The 21,360-nt window shown below is 41.3% G+C and overlaps 2 protein-coding genes across 16 annotated transcripts in view; one reads left to right on the top strand and one right to left on the bottom strand.

The window, feature by feature from the left end:
- Positions 1–9,762, bottom strand: part of FBXO36 (F-box protein 36) — a 102,751-nt gene extending 92,989 nt beyond the window's left edge. The window contains exon 1 of the mRNA XM_079924547.1: positions 9,659–9,762. Within this exon, the coding sequence (XP_079780673.1) occupies positions 9,659–9,754 (96 nt within the window). The 5' untranslated portion in view covers positions 9,755–9,762. The remainder of the gene's footprint in view (positions 1–9,658) is intronic.
- The window catches only part of TRIP12 (thyroid hormone receptor interactor 12), a 151,224-nt gene continuing 138,958 nt past the window's right edge, over positions 9,095–21,360 (top strand). For 10 of the 15 annotated variants that reach the window (XM_079924530.1, XM_079924529.1, XM_079924527.1 and 7 more), the window contains exon 1: positions 10,259–10,391. The gene's annotated coding sequence lies outside the window, so the exon portion shown is untranslated. Of the gene's footprint in view, positions 9,115–9,324; positions 9,386–10,258; positions 10,392–10,492; positions 10,718–10,893; positions 11,010–11,742; positions 11,969–21,360 lie in introns of those variants that run through there. The other 5 variants (XM_079924535.1, XM_079924532.1, XM_079924534.1 and 2 more) reach the window with 5 other exon arrangements.

Raw genomic sequence — 21,360 nt, 5'->3', positions numbered from 1 at the left:
GGAATAAACTTACTAGGGAGACAAAAGACCTGTATGCAGAAAACTATAAGACACTGATGAAAGAAACTAAAGATGATACCAACAGATGGAGAGATAAACCATGTTCTTGGATTGGAAGAATCAATATTGTGAAAATGACTGTACTACCCAAAGCAATCTATAGATTCAATGCAATCCCTATCAAATTACCAATGGCAATTTTTATAGAACTAGAACAAAAAAATCTTAAAATTTGTATGGAGATACAAAAGACCCTGAATAGCCAAGTCTTGAGGGAAAAAAAATGGAGCTGGAGGAATCAGGCTCCCTGACTTCAGACTACACTACAAAGCTACAGTAATCAAGACAATATGGTACTGGCACAAAAAGAGAAATATAGATCAATGGAACAGGATAGAAAGCCCAGAGATAAACCCATGCACTTACGATCAACTAATCTATGACAAAGGAGGCAAGGATATACAATGGAGAAAAGACAGTGTTTTCAGTAAGTGGTGCTGGGAAAACTGGACAGCTACATGTAAAAGAATGAAATTAGAACACGGCCTAACACCATACACAAAAATAAACTCAAAATGGATTAGAGACCTAAATGTAAGAACAGACACTATAAAAGTCTTAGAGGAAAACATAGGAGGAACACTCTTTGACATAAAGCACAGCAAGATCTTTTTTGATCCACCTCCTAAAGTAATGGAAATAAAAACAAAAATAAACAAATGGAACCTAATGAAACTTAAAAGCTTTTGCAAAGCAAAGGAAACTACAAACAAGACGAAAAGACAACCCTCAGAATGTGAGAAAATATTTGCAAACAAATCAACAGACAAAGGATTAATCTCCAAAATATATAAACAGCTCATACAGTTCAATATTAAAAAAAAAAACAACCCAATCCAAAAATGGGCAGAAGACCTAAATAGACATTTCTCCAAAGAAGACATACAGATGGCCAAGAAGCACATGAAAAGCTGCTCAACATCACTAATTATTAGAGAAATGCAAATCAAAACTACAATAAGGTATCACCTCACACCAGTCAGAATGGGCATCATCAGAAAATCTACGAACAACAAATGCTGGAGAGGGTGTGGAGAAAAGGGAACCCTCTTACACTGTTGGTGGGAATGTAAATTGATACAGCCACTATTGAGAACAGTATGGAGGTTCCTTAAAAAATGAAAAATAGAACTACCGTATGACCCAGCAATCCCACTACTGGGCATATACCCAGAGAAAACCATAATTCAAAAAGAAACATGCAACCCAATGTTCACTGCAGCACTATTTACAATAGCCAGGACATGGAAGCAACCTAAATGCCCATCAACAGATGAATGGATAGAGAAGATGTGGCACATATATACAATGGAATATTACTCAGCCATAAAAAGGAACAAAATTGGGTCATTTGTAGAGATGTGGATGGATGTAGAGACTGTCATACAGAGTGAAGTCAGTCAGAAAGAGAAAAACAAATATGGCATATTAACGCATATATGTGGAACCTAGAAAAATGGTACAGATGAACTGGTTTGCAGGGCAGAAATAGAGACACAGATGTAGAGAACAAACGTATGGACACCAAGGGGGGAAAGTGGCCGGGGTGGTGGTGGTGGGATGAACTGGGAGATTGGGATTGACATATATACACTAATAATGTATAAAATAGATAACTAAGAAGAACCTGCTGTATAAAAAAATAAATAAAATTCAAAAAAGAAGAATCAGTAAATGACTTAGCAAGATCACTAGATGAAAGTCAATTTACTGGAAGCAAAAATCAATTGTGTTTTTCTTAGTAGCTACAATAGGAAAATACAATTGTAAAAGGAGTTTAAGTTACAATAGAACAAAAAAGTCAAACACCTAGAATTCTAACAAGATATATGTAAGATTTCTACACTATAAGAAATCTTTTTTTTTTTTTCTTTTTTTGCTGTACGCGGGCCTCTCACTGCTGTGGCCTCCCCCGCCGCGGAGCACAGGCTCCGGATGCGCAGGCTCAGGGGCCATGGCTCACGGGCCCAGCCGCTCCACGGCACGTGGGATCCTCCCGGACCGGGGCACGAACCCGTGCCCCCTGCCCCGGCAGGCAGACTCCCAACCACTGCACCACCAGGGAAGCCCTATAAGAAATCTTTAAGCAAAATTAAAGCATATCTAAGAAATTCTAAAAGGAAGGATATACTATATTTGTGGATTGAAAACTTGGCATTGTAAAGATGTCGATTCACCACAAATGGATCATTACAATCCCAATCAAGACATCAATAGGTATTTCTGTGGAAACATAAGCTGATGGTAATAATAAATGAAATAACACAAGTCGTGAGATGACTAACGAGTTAGAACAATGATTTTCACGGAAAAGTGAAGTTTGACTGATTTGGTATTGGAAGAAGACAAGGCAATAGAAATACTTAAAGATTTCTTCAGTATTTGCTGCTTTGTGCCAGGCACACTGCTGGGTGTTTTCCAAAGGGCATCCACAGAACCTCAGATCCTGAGATGCTCAGAGGAAAAGGAGTTTGGTAGTCACATGCCCGTATGAAAAGCTCGGGCTGCTGTTTCCTCTCAGAGATTCCTGTTGCACAGCAGGATTTTAAAGCCTCTGAGAAATTTCGGAGAAGAAAAGCAAAAAGAATTGTGTTGCATCCAGGACTTTCCAATCTTATTTGATCATGACCTCTCTTGGAGAAACAGTGGCCTGGAGTGCTTTTTATATTTTTTGGTTCTCACCATTATCTGTGAAGTAGCCAAGGGCTGAACTGTCCATTTTACAGATGAAGAAATGGAACCGCAGGCAGGTGAAACTTACACCAAGTCATATAGCTACTAGTACAGGATCTACGATGTACCCTCAGTTTTTCAAAAAAAAAAAATTCAGTGCTTTTTCTAGGGTCAAACACTACTTTCATGTGAAATAGCATTTCAGAGATGGAATAAACCTTAGTGATCTCTTAGACTAGTAACCTTATTATGCTGATGAGGCAACCGGGGCCCAGACAAATTAAGTGTTTTGCCTCAGGTCAAGAGCCTACAGACTAGTAGGAGGAATAAAAGGATCCATGACTCAGTGACTCCCAATTAAGTGCTCTACTGCCCCATATAATTAGGAGGCAAATCTGTGTCAATGGAGGGTGAGACCAAATTAACTGCCCAGATTGAGTAGGCACTCAGAGATGCTGAATAAACGATTTACCTGGGAGATGATCCTGGAGCTCTATCAAGTCCTCATGTAATTTTTTTTTTAATATAAATCTATTTATTTATTTATTTTTGGCCGCGTTGGGTCTTCATTGCTGCGCGCGGGCTTTCTCTAGTTGCAGCGAGAGAGGTCTACTCTTCGTTGCAGTGAGCGAGGTCTACTCTTCGTTGCAGTGCGTGGGCTTCTCATTGCGGTGGCTTTTCTTGTTGCAGAGCACGGGCTCTAGGCACGCAGGCTTCAGCAGTTGTGGCATGTGGGCTCAGTAGTTGTGGCTCACGGGCTCTGGAGTGGAGGCTCAGTAGTTGTGGCACACGGGCTTAGTTGCTCTGCGGCATGTGGGATCTTCCCAGACCAGGGCTCAAACCCGTGTCCCCTGCATCAGCAGGCAGACTCAACCACTGCGCCACCAGGGAAGTCCTCTTATGTAACTTTGAAATGAGGATTTAGGAGCCATTTGATCACTGGGTTACGATAAAGGACTGAATATTGTTATTTTTAAAACTTGAATCACCTCGTTGGTATTATTTTCTCCCTCTCCCCTGAAAAATGCCACAGGTCACCTTAAAAACTTAAAAGGAACTTAAATTTCTGAGTAAACATGATTTCACAACTTTAATGGGGTACATCCTGGAGTGTCACAAGCTGCGAATCATTTTTCCGGAGTCTCAGATACGAGGAACAGGAGAGGAATAGTGTGGGAGAAGGCACGAGCACCTGGCTGACCGTGCCATGCAGGGAAGGGTACGTTCACTGCAGGTGCTGCTGTCAGCAGGAGCCGGAAGAAAAAGCCAAATGCTCCCAGAGGAGGCCCTGCAGGGCTGGGCTGAAAGTTCTGAAGTGCAGCAAAGAAGGGAAAAGCTTACCTTTAGGGGCAGAGGAACATGAGAACCTCTGAGAGACAGCTGAAGAACAAAAGGGTAAGTCTGGCCTTAAGCAATGGGGAAGAGGAAAGTAAGCAAATGCAAGCATCCCACTGACCTTTGTACTTTAAGAAGAGCAGCAGTAGTTCCTTCTGTGTAGAAACGTTTTGGTTGTGGCTGGTGGCCACCGGGCAGAACGGGCATCGTGGCTGTGAAGTGCCGTCAGTGGGAAAGTTCCATTAAGGACAAGGAAAGAGTAAGCAGAGGCAAACCTGTTTACTCTCCTTGCTTTATCTTCTCCACTCATATGACTCTTGGGGACCTTACGTGTGGGGGGGGGGCAGGGCTAGGGCAGAGCATGATTTAGGGGTTCCTGGGACCCCTGGGAAAATACCACTGTAATAATACCAAATTGCACCCCATCCAGCTCCCAAAATGTGCAATCTGGCGTCTATTAGACATGATTTCAATTTATTTGAGAATTTTTGTTCTTTAAGCTTTACTGGAGGGCAAATAAATCTATTCAGTAGACCATCTTTGCCTGACTTCATTCTCCACAACTCTCTCTCTTTCTCCTTTTTTTTTGGCTTCACGGCTTGCATGATCTTAGTTCCCCGACCAGGGATGGAACCCAGACCACAGCAGTGAAAGCCAGTCCTAACCATGGACCATCAGGGAATGCCCTCCACATCTCTCTTTTTTAGCTCATTAGTACAATCACACACCCAACAAGGCAAGGGAGGGCAGTTCCCTAGTTTCTCAAAAGTAATTACTACTTACATTGAAAACAAAAACGAAAGCAAAAATAAACGTAAGGCCAGGGAGTTTCTAGACACCAAAATCTCCTTAAAATTTTACAAGCAACCATTAACCCAACTTGCACCTCCTCTAAATTTGTGGAATTAGGCTCACCCCCGCAAAGAAAAACACAGCAGGATCTTTGATGACACCGTTATTGATGCTGCCCATCATTTAGTGTGGGAAGTGGCTCAAAGGTGGTGCCGGTGAAACAGGAGGAAGATGACACACAGAGCAGGGCAACTTCTCAAAGTAAGTTATCCATTTATGTTTTCATTTTAAACCTTTATTGCTTTTCTCTGATTATAAAAATATTACTGTAGAAAAATTCAGATCTTTCAGAAATATGTGATGCAGAAAGTGAAAGCAATCTATAACTCCATCCATAAGAGTGAATCACTCTAGCTTATCCAACATTTATTTAAAACAAAATAAAAAACTGTTGTTAATGTTCTTTTTTAAATGGGATCATACTATGTTTACTGAACTCAGCAACTTGCTTTCCTTGCTTAAGATTTTATTTGGTCTATTGAACAAATAAAAGATCCATCACATCTTTTTCAAAAGACTGAGTCATATTTTATGGAAAGATTTACAATTATTTTACTTTGGTGTACATTCTTGCTCACATGTGAAAGCATTTTTGGATATAAAATCCTAGATATGGATTTGCTGGGCCAAAGGGTGCATGGATTGACATTTCTATTAGACTGTACTAAATTTTAAATCTTTCAAATTGAAAGATTTAAATCTTTAAACTTAAATCTTTCAATCTTTTAATTTAAATCTTTAAATCTTTCTGTGGATTGAAGTGGCACCAGCACAATTCTTTGTTGTGAAGTCACTGAAATGACAGCTTCCTGTCACAGGCTGGCATGGGACCTCAGGTGTTCTCAGTTTGTCAGTGCTACAGCTCTAAAGCATGTGGAAGATATTTGCCACTTTTGGGGAGTGAGCTTTCGGATTTTTTTTTTTTTCAGATGACATTAGCTTCAGGTATCCTTTTGGAGTTTTGAGTAAGATTTAATAAGATAGATAAAATAAGACTAATCTATTTTGTAATTCTTCATCCTTCTTTCTTTCATCTGCTGGAGCGACTATAACATATTGGTGCTCTTGGGGCAACCACCTGTGTTATTAGGAGCAAAAGGCCATATCTGCCAACTCTCATCTACTTAGCATATAGTTACTGTTTCTAGCAGTTTCCCAATATTTGTCACATTAAACCTAAGTCACCAGTTCTGACCACCTTAAGCAACACTTCTATTTCAAGAGGACAAATAAGACAGAATTCCAAGAGTAAAATACTTGTAACAGTACCCTCCTGGACCTCATGGTCTAAAGTGATTTTTGCTTCCTCTGGACTCATAGATTTTAAAATGTTTGCGCTATTCATTAACTTGGCAATTGCTCAAGAACCTCCTTTGGACTTAAAACAAAAGTTAAACCATTAGAGTGTTTATATAAATCAAGTCACTAACTATATTCTTCTCACTAGACTATACGCTTCATGAGAGGAGGGACTTTGTATGGTTCACTGATGATTTCCTGAATCTAGAACAGTACCTGGCATATAAAAGATGCTCAATATTTGTTGAAGGAATGATAAATTCTTCAAAGGCAGGAATCTTCTTATATTTTGCATCCCCACAGTAAATGACAAGTTGCTGATTAAAATTAAGGAAAGGAGGGCTTCCCTGGTGGTGCAGTGGTTAAGAATCCGCCTGCCAATGCAGGAGACACGGGTTCAAGCCCTGGTCTGGGAGGATCCTGCATGCCGCGGAGCAACTAAGCCTGTGCACCACAACTACTGAGCCTGCCTTCTACAGCCCACAAGCCACAACTACTGAGCCCGTGTGCCGCAACTACTGAAGCCCACGTGTCCTGGAGCCCATGCTCCGCAACAAGAGAAGCCACTGCAATGAGAGGCCCATGCACCACAACGAAGAGTAGACCCCGCTCTCCACAACCAGAGAAAGCCCGTGTGCAGCAACAAAGACCCAATGCAGCCAAAAATAAATAAATTTATGTTAAAAAAATAAAATAAAATCAAGGAAAGGATCTTCATTCAGAAACACAACTTAAGACTTTCTTAGAAGCTAAGTGTGAAATATCCCCGGCCTAAGTAATATTCAAGATTCTTTCTAGCCCTAACTCACTATGAATCTACTAGTTTTCAAAGAATTAGAAACCAATATAATATATATTATATATATAGAACTAGAGTAAAGAATAATTGGGTAAATCTTTGATTTAGAAAGCAGGGCACTGATTTTTCTAAGCCTCTGGATCATCATTATAAAGATCAGATTTGAGAATTAAGCTATATTGACCTCAAGCTATATTCTCTAAGTCCCTTTTCTGAAAGAAAAAAAAAATCATGGCATCAAGTTATTAGCTGGAAATGTCTCTATAAGCATAAAAGTATGATTTTAATGTCACTGTATAAGCAAGAAGGCAAAGGAAATACTAATGTACAATGTTTATATATTTTGAACTATGGCAATAGTGGTATGATGCTAATGAGAGATATATCTGCCTTTAAATCATTGTCAAATGTGCAGTTATTTGGATTTAAAGCGAATAAAAATAAAAGCAATGAAAAAGAATAAAAAAGGGAATCACAGTGAAAGAAGCATCCATTTAATCTGGAGCATATTTTGGATAATATACAACATTTTGGGGAATAAAGGCAGAAAGAAAGAGAAAATATGTACAAGAATCAATTTTAGAAAGACACTCCAGCAAAAAGTCCATCTTATAAAACACATTGTAATTCTAGTCTTTTAGTACTTATTTATGTCAGATTGTCTCTCACTGGATGTTTGGTTTCCTGTGCTGAGACTTAGAAAACTTATCTTGTGGTTAGAAACTAGCATATTCTCAAGATGGTTGACTGAAAAGACTATTTTTTAGATTTACTATTTTTTTTTTTACAACAAATTTTACTTTAAAAAGAGAGTGAATTAACCAGATTTGAGATTAACTCTCACTGGTAGAACTGTAGTGAATATACTCAGTCTGCTTAAAAGAAGAAAAAAGATCAGAACTTGCAAAGGATTTTACATATAAGCAATGGGACAGAAAAAAAACAGGGCCTGAAATAGATGAGAGTTTCTGACGTGTTAAAAAAAAAAAAAACAGAAGAAAGAAAAAAAATTAAGAATACTTCTGGGGGAGGGGCAAGAAAAATGTCATGAAGCAGTAGCTGAAGGAAGGCATGCGCCCAAGTTAGACTAGGGAGCAAAGTCTGAAGAACATCAACAACAGGACCATTCTTGGGGAAAACTAATAACAGGAGAACTGCTATGGTTAATTTTCTAAAACAGAAAGGTAAACAAGTAATTTAGCTTGCTGAGGCTTACAACATTACAGTATAATACACTTATAATACCAGAGTTGCAAGAATAAGAAACACTCAAAACAATTTTTAAAGACAAGCTATGGAAAAGGCTGTAAAGTAAAAATTAGAACATTCTAACTTACTTGAGGTAGATAAAATAGAAAATGAAGTCAGAATACATAAAATATTGTTTTCAATCACTCATGCTAGATGTGAAGAATTGTTAGGATCATACATCTTATATAGCAAATGGAAAACAGTCAACCCTAAAATAAATGTACAAGAAGAGTACATTTCTGTCTTTAAGAAATTAAAGAAATTCCAATTAAATATGTAAAAATTTTCTTTAAGTGTTCAATTAAAAATTTAAGTTCGATACGCTATCAATTGATATTACGCTTGTAATATTTATAAATCTTAGATCTAGAAATAAATATACATTATTTCTATTTTAAAAGATGCTTTTGAAGCTCTAAAAATCATTGTCTATTTTATTGAAGGGCTCATGGAACAAACTGATGAAATATTCAATACGTACACCAAAACAAATATATACCAAGTTCTAAATTTCATTTTTTAGGAATACCATTTTTGAAAGTGCAAGGTGCACGAATATCTCGGTGACAGGTGTAAGCTCAGCGAGGAATTAGAAACGAGTTCCGAGTGGAGGACCCATTTAACTCGATCATTTCATGGGCACAATAAATCATCCACAAAGCCCACCTTAAACAGCTAAAGTAGTCATAAAAATAGGCCGATAGTTACTTGAGCGATAACATAATCCTCGGTCTTATTGTTGTGAAGCAGATGTCATAATGGGTGGGGCTGACGCGCAGAGCAGCTGAAACATTTTTGTACCACCCCCCGCACACTTTCAGTGGGATAGAAGGGGCTCCGAAAAGGTAAGGAGTAAGCTCTCAACGATCAATCCCTACTAGAAATAAGGAAGTTTTGATGTGGCCTTGGTACACGTAAAGACCACAATAAGACGTGAAAAATCCCCCATAATTAAACCCTCCCCTGGAAAAGAGATCTTCCTTTTCTCTCCTCCCCTGCCGGCTCCTCCTTGGGACACTTGGCTGAGTCTTTCTTTCCCTCCTTCCCACGCTGAGGTGAGGCTGCACGCAAGCCAGGGACGCCTGTTTTTCTTTCCGCGCGGAGGGAACTCTGCGGGTAGGAACCCGGGGTGACAGAAGGGAGCGGGCGGCGTTGTGAGGAGGCCAAGAAGGCTCTCCGGGTACGAGCCGGGCTGGGGTTGGGAAGGGACACGCGGGCCGCCGGGCCCGCAGAGGAGGCCGAGGTGACGAGGGAAATCTCCCGGCTCGAAGCAGGGACCCGGCGCTTCCGGCTGGCCACAGCCGCTCTCGGCCTAGCGCGGCTCGCGTTCCGGGCTCCACCGGGGCGGGAAGAGAGTTACTAAAGAGGGTAACCGCGGTTCGCACTTGCCTGGGACCGGGTGACCAATAACTGGTAATAGTCTTTACTCGGCGCCGGGCCTTGTCCTACAATTTCGAACAGAGTCTCCGGCAGCCACGACGCCATCTTGGGACGCCACCACCGTCGCTAAGACAACCAGGAAGGGGCGGGGCCTGATTGGGGTCATGGGGCAAGAGCCCTGGTTTAAATCGAACCCTACTTTTGACTTGGCGGGGTGTTTCTAACTTGGGGTGATTGTTTCCTCTTCCAGGGGTTAGAGGGAACTCTGAGCCGTGAAATTTCCACCTTGAGGTCCCGGGTGACCCGAAGGGGAATTAGTTCCTGCTACCACCGAGGGGAGGGGGTGACCCCGGCGGAGGGATACCAAGCGAAGCACCACATTCCCCTTCCTGGTCCCTCGAAGGGATCGGGAGGAGATCGCAGGCCGCTGGGGAAGTCGAGCCGGGCGTTGGGGGAGGGAGGGGCGATGTGATGGGCTGCGAGTAGGCAGCGGGGCCTGTCCCGCGGCCGAGCCTGTCCGGCTGATTCGAAGGGAAAAGTAGTTCCCGGAGGGTGTTGGAACGGGCGGGGAGGGAGGCGGTGCGGACGGAGGCGCACGCCGGCCGCGGTGCTGCGGCTCAGCTGATAATTGAAGGGACCCGAGGAGCCGCCGCCGCCGCCGCCGCTGGGGGGGGTGGGGGGAGCGAGTGGAAGTTACTGCCGCGCCACCGAGTCCGGACCGGAGACTTTGGGGCCCAACTAGGTAATTGGGGCGCAGTTCCGAGCGGCGGGGCCAGGCCTGGGGGAGGGGGTTGTGCTGAGGGGTTGGGGGGGTAGTGGGGGGGGGAGCTGGAACAGAAAGTCCCAGGAAGCTCGGTTGTGTCATCGCCGCGATTCGGCCCCTGCTCGGCCTGTTCCCGGCGGCGGCGGCAGCGGCGGCTGGGCCGTGGAAGGACCGGGCTGGGGGTTTACGGGCTAGGCGCTCGAGGGAGACCGCGGCTGGAGGGACCGGGACCGGGCGGGAGCGGGGTGTTCGCTGGGTGCCCCCTCCGGCCCCCCGCCATGAGGAGGGCCCTACACGGAACCGGGGTAAGGCGTGCGGGTCTGGGGGAGCCCAGCGGGGGTCGGGGGGGCCGGAAGTGGGCTTTGGAGCTGGGAGGGCGTCTAGGAAGAGAGAAAGTGGGGGGCCGGAAGTGCAGGTGGGGGGTGTGAATACGGCAAGGGTTCCCCGGAAATGGGATGGGGGGCCCGGAAACCGGGAGAGGGGAGGCTCCTGGGCCGGGGACGGCCCGGAAATGGAAACTAGGGAGCCGCTCGTGTGACAACAGTTGTGGGAAGCGAGGGTCAGAGGAGGGAGAGGCCGGAGTGACTTTAGACCGCAGTAAGGGGTTTCCTGCCGAGGGGGACGGTTGAGGGCGGGCGAGGCCGGAGACGGGGTCTGCGCTGAGCAGTTGCTTCAGCCGTGGGAAGTTGAGGCTGAGGGAGGATGACGCCGAGAGAGGATGCAGGGGGGCGTGAAAGAGGCCGAGAAACTTGGCCGAGAGGAGCAGAGCATCCTTCCAAATAGATCAGCGTGGAAATTGGGGGGAGGGGGTCAGGACCTGTGGGAGGGAGGTGGACCAGTTGTCGCTCCAGTCGTATTAGCATTCAAAGCGAGTCAGGCGATTAATTTATTTATATGTGGATTACATAAAACCTATTATAACATTTGTCCATTTGGTTCACCCTCCCTCTCTCCTCCATCCTCCTGCATAGTGAGTGGGTTTCTAGTTCTGAAACAAGTTAGAGGGGAGTTCAGATAACGAAGGTGGTAAAATTCCCAATCCTGTTCTTTCTTCGTGTTGCTCCTTTTCTCAGAATAAGAGAAATCTTTCATTTGCTGGAGGAAAAAAACCAAAGATTTAAAAACACATGCACATCGTGGGGCGCGGGGGGGCTGGGGGTATCTTAGACATTTGAACAACTGCTGGGGGACGGAGGCAACTGGTTACCCCGTGTGGCGAGGAAGGAACGGAAGGGGCTGCTCCTAAACCCTTAAGACAGATTGGTTTGTTTTTGATAATGCCGTTTTACTTTGGAGGAGGTGTAGCTTAAGCTCCCTGCCTGGCGGTGGTTATGGTTCAGTTGCTTCGTTAGGTCACTGGGGGAGAGAGAGTGTCAGTGTGGGAACGTGGGGCTGTGTGGGGCGGGAGGACGTTTAATAGCGCCGTGGATCTGTTCTGAGTGGACGTCTCACTGCTATTCTGCTGCCTCCCTTCCTCGTCGGCCTTCCCCGATCTTGCCTGGACTGCCAGCTCACCCGATCCCCGGGCTTTCCTCTGGTTTGTAGGCCCTTCCGTGGTGTGTTGAACTTTCTGTTCCTCTCCAGTCTCTTTAGCTATTTTTGGCAGTTCATTTGTTAAAGACCCGGAAAGTTGAGGCTCAGAATCTCCTCTCCAAAAGCAAAACAAAACAAAAAAATACGGGGTAGAAAGTTGAAAGAGCTATTGAGTGGGGTAAAAAACCGACGTTCGGAACAAAGGTCCTAGTTGTTAGAGAAAAAGGCAAGAGGCCTATGTATGAGGCCTGTGTGTGTCGCATTTACCCGGGGCGGGGGGTGGGGTGGGGCGGGGAGCAGTTAGAGCTGAGGAGTGATATTATCAGAGGTTTAGAGACGATAAATGGCAGAGGGTTTTATTGAGGCTTATTTTCATATTTAGAGCATGCGAAGAGATCAGTGTTAAGTGTGAATTTTAGAGGAGACACAATTTCCAATTGTTTTAGAAACTCCCTGCTCCACATTCAGCCCCAGCTTTTATGTCATCTTTGTGAAATTGGGGAGCTTTTATTTCATTTATTTTAAGCTTAATAGAGCACATTAACATGGCTGGGGGTTGTGGACTTTGTCCACATCTGCCTTTCTGTGAATGTGCCAATATCCATAAGAATCGAAGAACTGTAATGAAGATTATCATTGTTTCCATTCGCTTCCCAGTTTTTTCAGGAGTTTGAGTGGTTTTTAAGTCTGTTCAGCTGACGTTTCCTATTTAATTTGTGTCCATGAACAGGCTTTTTGTTTTATTTTTCATTTACTTTCTAAAAGTTTTAGAACGCTTTTGGCAGCTAGAGTTCCTGAAGGTGCTAAACAAATATTTTTAAGATGAATGGGATGCTAGGCCAGGGTAAAATCAGTGCTTTCACCTAGCAAAGTAAATTTGAAGGAATGTTTACTTTTCCATTCTAACTTTCAAGCTTACTGCATTTGTTATCTGGTTAAGGTTGTATGATCCTATTTTAAGGACATCATCCTAGCAAAGAAGACACATGCTGGCCTGGGAATTCATAACACTGCCAGTTAGTAGCTGTGTGACCTTGAGCTATTCTCTGACCCTATCTGGCCTCCATTTATTTTAATCTGTAAAATGGGGGTGGGTAGTCCCTATCTTGCCTACCAGCTGGTTGTGAGATCCAGTGGACATAAGGGCTGTGAAAAACTACAAACTGCTAAGTAAGTTAAAGACAATTGTCATTAGCTTTAGAAAATTACATTATCTATTTTGAGGTAATTACAAAAAGATAACTTTCCTCAGTGGTGGTGGTGGGCGGTGTCTACATAAGGTAGGTTGGAGATACGAAGTTTATAGCACTTCATAATTTGAAGTTTCTGCTAGATTGGTAGTGGAACTTGGGCCCAATTTTTATGTTACAGTAATTTTTTTTTTTGCATCAGTATGCTTGTTCCCCAAACATTGTTAATTCTGTTGAGAGAAACTTCAGACAGATTTCTTTGTGTTTTTATTATGGACAAAATTTATACCTATTCTGATTTGTGGCTCTTATGAAATTGACTTTCTAATATCAGAGACTACAATTAAGGAAAAACATTTCTGAATCTTGATCTGTTTTCTTTACGGAATCTGGGGAGTTTTTGTTTTTAATTCTTTTAAGTGGATGGGTGGGGTTCTTTGTGAGCAAATGTGATACTAATTGCCACTTTATTTTTGCCTTTTTCCTGAGGTAATTTGATGGACTCAGATTGAAAAAGCAACCTGCTTGTTGCTTTTCGTCTTCATTCAGGTTCTTGCTACTGCCAGCCTGACATGCACTTTTCCCACATTTGAATCATTTTAGGTTCACTGCAACTCACAAGCACTTCCTCAAAAGTTTCTACCCCATGATCTTTTCCTTTTATTTCTTTGTTATCTATATGTGCTTCATTTTGTGATTATAGTGCTAGGTTTGTGGACATGCATTGCTTTTGTTCCCCTGACTGAATTATATGCTTCCTGAGGGCAAGGATTATCTAAATGTCATTGTGTTATGCCTGAAGGTATACTCATAAACCTGATTGAAAATAACACCCATTTTCCTCCCCACTCCAAACCAGTAATGTTACCCTGGCCTTGCTGGCTATGCAGCCAGTCTTCCTGCTTGGAAAGGTTCTTGGCCCCAACAGATTTCTCAGGATGCTGTTTGGTGTAGGGCTCACAGTCTCTGACATCTTTCTCACTACTGTGCCATCAGAGTGCCTGGGTAGGGTGGAAGAGTAAGAATTTGGTGGATATTATATAAGACATATAATTTGTAGGTTGTTATATAATTTTGGTGCTTGTAGTTCTTAACATGTAGTGTTAGCTTTACATTTGTGTATTTTCTTTTAGTGCCTGGGTATAGTTCAGACAGCTATGCTACAGATTTCTTAAAGACATAAACCTCTAGCAAATTGTTCTTTACAGTCTCGACCTGGTCTGCTAGGTTACTCTGTACACAGTGTGTGCTTGCTGTTATTTATGGTAAATAGATAAGCATACTGATGCCGAACCAGTCTTTTGACTTTTATTTAAGTAAAACTTAACTTGGCTGATGTCCTGGATTTTTAAAAATGCAGTTCTTTATCCCAGTTTATTGATAGTTTCAGGGTATAGGCAAAAGAAGTTGTTTCGTAGACTGATAAGTGTGCTCGATAGTTTTTCTCTGAGGACTTAGAGATTTTGGTTTTGATTCTTCAGTAGTTTCATTAAACTGGATTAGCCAGAAGAAAAATCTTGGCGATTTTTCAGACTTACCAGTTTTGTCTTGAGTGTGCAGGAGCTGTTAATAGTCAGTTTTGCAGTTATGCTTGATATAAAAAGTCATTCTAGGGGCCTAGAGTAAAAAAGCTGCCTGTTACTCTGTTTTTTCATTAATGAACAGCACTGTTCAAGTGAATATCTGATGTGAAGGTAAAAGACTTGGGTTCCAGTTCTGGCAATGCCTTTTCTATGTTTGTGACCTTGGGCAAGTAATGTAACCTTTGTGAGCTTCAGGTGCCTAACCTGAAATATGTGGTTATGGCCACTGACCCTAGAGTTAATTGTCATATAAATGCTCAACACTCTTCAGGAGATTAGGCTACAGAGATGGATTGGAACACAGAGCCCTTCCTCCACTGTTCATTGCTGCATTGACCATTTCCTCATTTGTTAACACTGTTCTACCTAGAACATACTTTTATCAATATTATGTATGTAGGTATTCTACTTGAAACTGTTTTGAGCATAGAATAGTATTCCTTAGTTGATTATGAATTCCTTGAAGTTAGTCATTCCTCTTTTATTCCTAGAATCTAGCACAGTGCCTGGCCCTTAATAAAGATTCTTTAAACGTTTATTAAAGGAATAAGTCTTGTGTGAATAAGATGATTCTGAAAGTGAAAATATTTTGTAATGGTTTAATGTAATGTCCTATTTGATTTGTTTTGATAAACATTTTGGATCACTATTAATGCTAACAAGATTTTGGGAGTTTTATTCTTAATCTGTTGGTATATATTTTAGAGACTGCAAGTTACTTTGAATCATATATATTAAAAAAAATTAGGGCAAGCCATTTCATATTCTTCAGTTGTCCATTATTTGCATGTACTAGCTGATCTCTTAAATGCTTCATGAAGCGCTAAGTATGTTTTGAGACAGTGTACGTGTTAAATATAAAATTGAGGGGTATTTTTTGTTTTTGTTTTTTGTTTTAATAGATTTATTTATTTACTTTTGGCTGCGTTGGGTCCCTGACGCTGCACGCGGGCCCCCTACAGCCGCGAAGAGCGGGGGCCACTCCTCATTGCAGTGGCTGCTCTTGTGGAGCACGGGCTCTAGGAGCACAGGCCCAGCAGCTGTGGCGCACGGGCCCAGCTGTTCTGTGACACGTGGGCTCCTCCCCAACCAGGGCCCAAACCCGCATCCCCCACACTGGCAGGAGGACTCCCAACCACTGCGCCACCAGGGAAGTCCCAAAATTGAGTTTTATACATCATTTTAGCTTACTCTGTTTCTTTTTAGAAAGGGTGTATTTATTTCTATAAATATGTTATTACCCCTACATGGATTCTTGAATGCTATTTATAAGCTGAAGTGTCTATCAACAAGCCTTCAAGACTTCAAGTTACAGCATTTCAATGTGTATCTTAATCAACTTGTTGGCTGTCAAAACCAGTGAGTTCCACCCTGACTTCACAACTCCTACTCATTCCACCCATGGGCAGCGTTCTGAATAAATAGATGTACCTTGTGCCGTCTTAAGGTCACATTAACTCATTTTGAAGTCCTCGTACTGGTAAACGTGTGATGCCCTGGAAACCCAAAGTGAGTTTGTACAGATAGCCTATTTGTAATTCACTGTTGAGTTGTAATTTAAGCTGCTTTGTGTCCTTAGAGAGCAGGTTCATGGAGATCATATGGAGGGCCTCCCCCAGCCCCCTTTTTAAAAAAAATTTGTAAAACCCAAGTGCTTGTCGTTGCCTTGTAAACAGCAAATGTGTGAAAATTCTGTAACTTCTATGGCCCCAGTATTTTGTAATCCTGTTTTGCACTCTTGGCTGCATGCAGTCAGATTGGGCTGTTTGTTCCTCTCTGAACACACCCAGGAACTTCATTCTTGCCTTGACTTTGATTGTCTGTCTACCTGGGTTGTCACCCCTCCCCCATCTTGTACCTTTTGTAGCTACATGTACACCCTTAACTTTCTTTTTTTTTTAAATTTAATTTTACTTATTTATTTATACAGCAGGTTCTTATTAGTTATCCATTTTATACATATTAGTGTATGTATGTCAATCCCAAACACCCTTAACTTTCTTTCAGTAGCTCCTGTAAGATTTTCAGTCTTCACTCTCTTCTCCCCTTCTCCCTTCTGCAACATTTTATTTGTTTCAGTTATGGCTTTCACAGTCTGTCTTATTAGTTGTTTACATCTTTCTTATGATATCTTTGGCTGCTTGCGGGTAGAGGTCCCATTCTTCTCTCCTCACAGAGGCTGGCACAAGGCTCCAACATAATGTATTGTACATGGTAGGTGGCAGTGGTAGAGTTCATTTTGGTGACACATTGAGAAACTATATTGTGAAATAATAGTAAAGTATTGACACAGTTTACTGTGAACTTGCTTATTTTATTTTATTTTATTTTTTGGCAGCTTGCAGGATCTTAGTTCCCCAACCAGGGATCGAACCTCGGGCCCTCAGCAGTGAAAGTGCACAGTCCTAACCACTGGACTGCCAGGGAATTCCCTCAACTGGCTTATTTTAGTTTTTCAGGGCTTGGTAGCTGAGTGTAGGATCCTAGAATATAAAATTTTCAGAATTAGGCTCATTAAAATCAGGTACTTAAGGGATTGTTAAGGCACTGGACTGTTTGAGTGACTTGGTTACTCCAGGTTTAGCATTTGGGGATTATGTTCATTAGTAGATGAAAGTTTGTTTATATCATTACAAGTTTTTATCGAGTGCTTACTGTGCACCACAGGACTGTGCTGGGAAGAATAAAAAATGACTTAGTTTTTGTCCTTTGAGTTTCATTATGTTTCATTTAGTTGATAATCACTTTTATTCTTAAACTGACTTGATAACTATGTATAATTAGCATAGAGAAGTATTCTGTAAATATTCTAAATGCAAGTTTTCTGCATTTAGAAAACCTGATATGAGAGTCTAATTTAAGAAACAGATGAATTAGGGCATGCTTTTTTGGCTGTACTGAATAAATTGTTGGAAGTGCCTTCATTGTACACATATTTCATCAGTAACGAATGCATGTGCATTTCTGGTTCCATATAAGGCTTACCCTTTTGGAGAGTGCTGAGGAGAAATAAGAGACTTATAAAATGAGATCTCTTATTTCAAAATGTACTAATATTGCAGATAAATTCAAATTATGTCAAAAGAATATAACATTGTGCATATTTGTTTTTAAGTACAAAGTTGAGTTTTATACAGTGAATACTCAGAAGTTTAGAGAGAGACTGAAGTTATTGAGGAAGAATTTATGGAGAGAGGAGGGGCTTGAGCTGGCCCTGATTGTTCGGATAGGTGTAGAAAGGACTGGGAGCTTAAAGGAGTAGTTGTGGTGAGGGTCTAATGGCCCTCTGGAGTAGAGGGTCCACATTTATGAAATAACAGGAAATTTGGGCTGAGATTATTGAGGTTCTTAAATGGGAGATTAAGAAATTCGATTTAAATAGACGTGTTGAAGTTACGGTAGATACATGAATAGGCAGTGACAACATGAAAAGATACTTAATTTGTAAATGAACTGAAAAGAAAACTAAATGTGCTTTTAGATCTTATTTATCTTTTTATGAAATTGCTTCCCTTTCTAGGACTGTATATAAGGGTCTTTGTGGTAAGTTTTGGGGCAATAAAAGCAGTGGAGGTCAAACTTACTTCTTGTTCAGTTTCCCTGCTTAATAGTTTAAAAAGTTTTGTTCTGTAGGCAGGAGCTGGTTAAGTGTCGACTCCCACTGCCCCTCTGTTCAGTCACAGAATTCTTCCTTTAGTGGAAGCTGGCAATCATTCCCTTAACTCATTCAACTATTGTTTATTCAGAGATTTTAAAAAAGTCAGTACTGTTTAAGAATTAATACATGTTTTTTGTGAGTTACTCAGTTATTTGTCAAGTCGTATTTATAGGAAAACCTTTTGCTTAGTATCTAATGCACTAAAAAATGTTTAAAACAAAAGCAAATTGTGGTTTAAGTTTTTACGTATTTTTCAAAAGGTGCAAATTAATATTAATCAAGTTAAATATTTTAATAAAATATTTACCTCGCACTCTGGTTTATGTCACAGTAGACTATTTGTTACCCCTTTTACTTTTAAAAAAGTACGTACAGCAGGATTTCAAACATGGGAAATCAGGTTACATGTGGCTGAAGGGAAAATAAAGCCAAAGAGAATATTTTATTTGGGGGTCTGATAGCCATAATATTTAGCTTTCTTTAGCAGCTTTTGTTTCTAGTATGTTCTTGTAGACTGCTGTCTGTAGTTTGAATTAACTTGATTTTTCCTTATGTGGGGATAGCAGAGATGCTAGCTGTTAGTGCAAGTTTATGATGTAAAATAATACGTTAAGGCTGTATAGTACAAAATTTGTGGGGTTTTGTGGACTTCAGAATAAAAACATTTGTGAAGTCTCTGTATTTTACTGCTGCAACAGGCAGTAGTGCTTATTTTTCTGCAAGACAGTCATGCAGCTTCCTAGTTTTTTCCTTTATCAAGCATGTATTTCCATTTCTTCTGCCCACCTAGGGAAAGCGGGTGGGTTAGTCTCCAGAGGAAATTAGACCTGATGTCTGCCCTTCCATCTCAGATCAAAAAGTATTTGGGCCCTTCTCTCAGTAGATGGCAAAAATTAGGCTCGGTTTTTTGTTTTTGTTTTTGTTTTTTTCCTGTACGCGGGCATCTCACTGTTGTGGCCTCTCCCGTTGCGGGACGCGCAGGCTCAGCAGCTATGGCTCACGGGCCTAGCCACTCCGCAGCATGTGGGATCTTCCCGGACCGGGGCACGAACCCGTGTCCCCTGCATCGGCAGGCGGACTCTCAACCACTGCGCCACCAGGGAAGCCCACTAGGCTCGTTTTTGAGAAGATTCGTAGTTCTTAACTTCGTGATCAGACCTGTTTGCTAATTATTTCTCAACTGTCATTAGGAATTTTAGTATTGATTTTCACATTTTGGCCTCAAAATACTTCTGTCAGAAAACTAGACTTTTAATTGCAGAGTTCATCTCCTCTTCACCCTGCCTTTTGACAAGTTTTGCCCTTCCAGTTACTGCTATGAGGTAAGACTTGGGGAATTTCAGCCTTTGGTGTGGCACTGTAAGATAATCTGCTTCTGCCTCTTCTAACCAGCTAGTATTACTTTTCAGCTGCCTGGATATTAGGCCACGCCATTTTTTTCCCAGGTATCTTTCTCATTACACAAACTAATGAGAGGAATCACTGAAGAGATAACAGACCATCATTTGGGATCTTCATTGTAGCACCTGTTTTAGGTGATATTCAATTTATATTTCTTGCATCAGCTGAGGTTTTGGTAAACTTAATGTTTGCTGGAATAGCAGCTTTTTTGCCTCTTCTGTGGGCTGGGCCTTCTGCTTCACTCATGCGTTTACTTATATTCAGCATATTAATGCTTTGGTTTTTGTTACTAAAATTAAGAGGATTCATAATTGTGCAGTTAACTTGAGTTTACTATATTTAGAGAAACTTAGAACTTTTTCAGGATACTTGCTGAGTTTACTTGAACATATAATGCTATATAGTAAAGGATTTGGGAAGTTTCCATATTAAGAGTTTTAAAATTAGGAATGGCTTAATCCATATGTTTTTAAGGTATGTGAAGCCAAGGACTTAGTAAAACTATAATTCTAAAAAATTCTGCAATTATTTCTGTTTTAAGGGCTGGTATTAGCATCATGGTACAAGGGAAGAAATTATCTTGGTTTCAGCAAGTGCTGCATTGATTTTTAAAGGTGTTTCTTGAATTGAATAAGCAATACTCTCAAATCTAGAAAAACAACCATTTGAGACATCTCTGTTCTCAGTGAAGTTAGTCTGAAGTTAGCAGTGGAAATGGAATTAATATATGTGAATAATAAGCAAGTGGTATGTATTATTATAAGTAGTTTTGAACACTTATTATTTCAAACCTATTATTATAGGTTAAGATATACAGATGTGGTCCTTGACCTTGAGTTTATAGTCTCATTAGGAGGGGGTGGTAAACTTGGGGAAAAAATTAACCATGAAAACTCTTAAGCTGAATTCTGAGACATAAGTCAGATGCCTTATCAGGTGACTAGCTGTTTGGAATAGAGAATATGGTAAAAATATTACCAAGATATTAGAATAGTCGTGTTATCTGCATCCATGTATACTTGCCCACATAGAATTCTGAATTCAGTTCCTCGTTTCATTACTCTTGTGATGTGACTTTCGCTGTAAGTATGTTTAGTATAGTCCGTAGTGATATAAATCAGTCCAGTGGTATGGGAGATTAATGGCATAATAATAGTAAGGCTTCATGAATAAAAGCTACAGCAACTAACCTCTATTGAATTCTTTCCTTGGTACAATGGTATTTTACATGGGTTAACAGAGTCTCCGGGGGTGGGGTGGGGTGGAGATGGATAGGTGAGTGGGTGAACTGAAGAGTCGGACATTCTAGACAAGGAGTGTAATGAGGGCGAATGAGTCTGTATCAGAAGAGGATATAAATTTTCAGAAGTGGCAGAGGAGAGTTAACTGTGCTAAGTAAATATATTCTGCATTCTGTGTTTATTTTAATGACTTCTTTGTCCCATATCTTTACATAAGGAAGATAGCCATATTCTTCCTATGCTTTGAGTATCCCTGGGTTATAACGCCAGTTGGAATAACAGCAAAAATATAAATATAATAGAAAATAAGATGGAAGTGTGACTCAGTATCTGTGTATACAT

The sequence above is a fragment of the Stenella coeruleoalba genome (assembly GCF_951394435.1).
Source record: "Stenella coeruleoalba genome assembly, chromosome: 6".
NCBI classification, from domain to species: Eukaryota; Metazoa; Chordata; class Mammalia; order Artiodactyla; family Delphinidae; genus Stenella; species Stenella coeruleoalba.
Note: the sequence above shows the minus strand (reverse complement) of the source record. Positions and strands in the feature narration are given on the sequence as shown.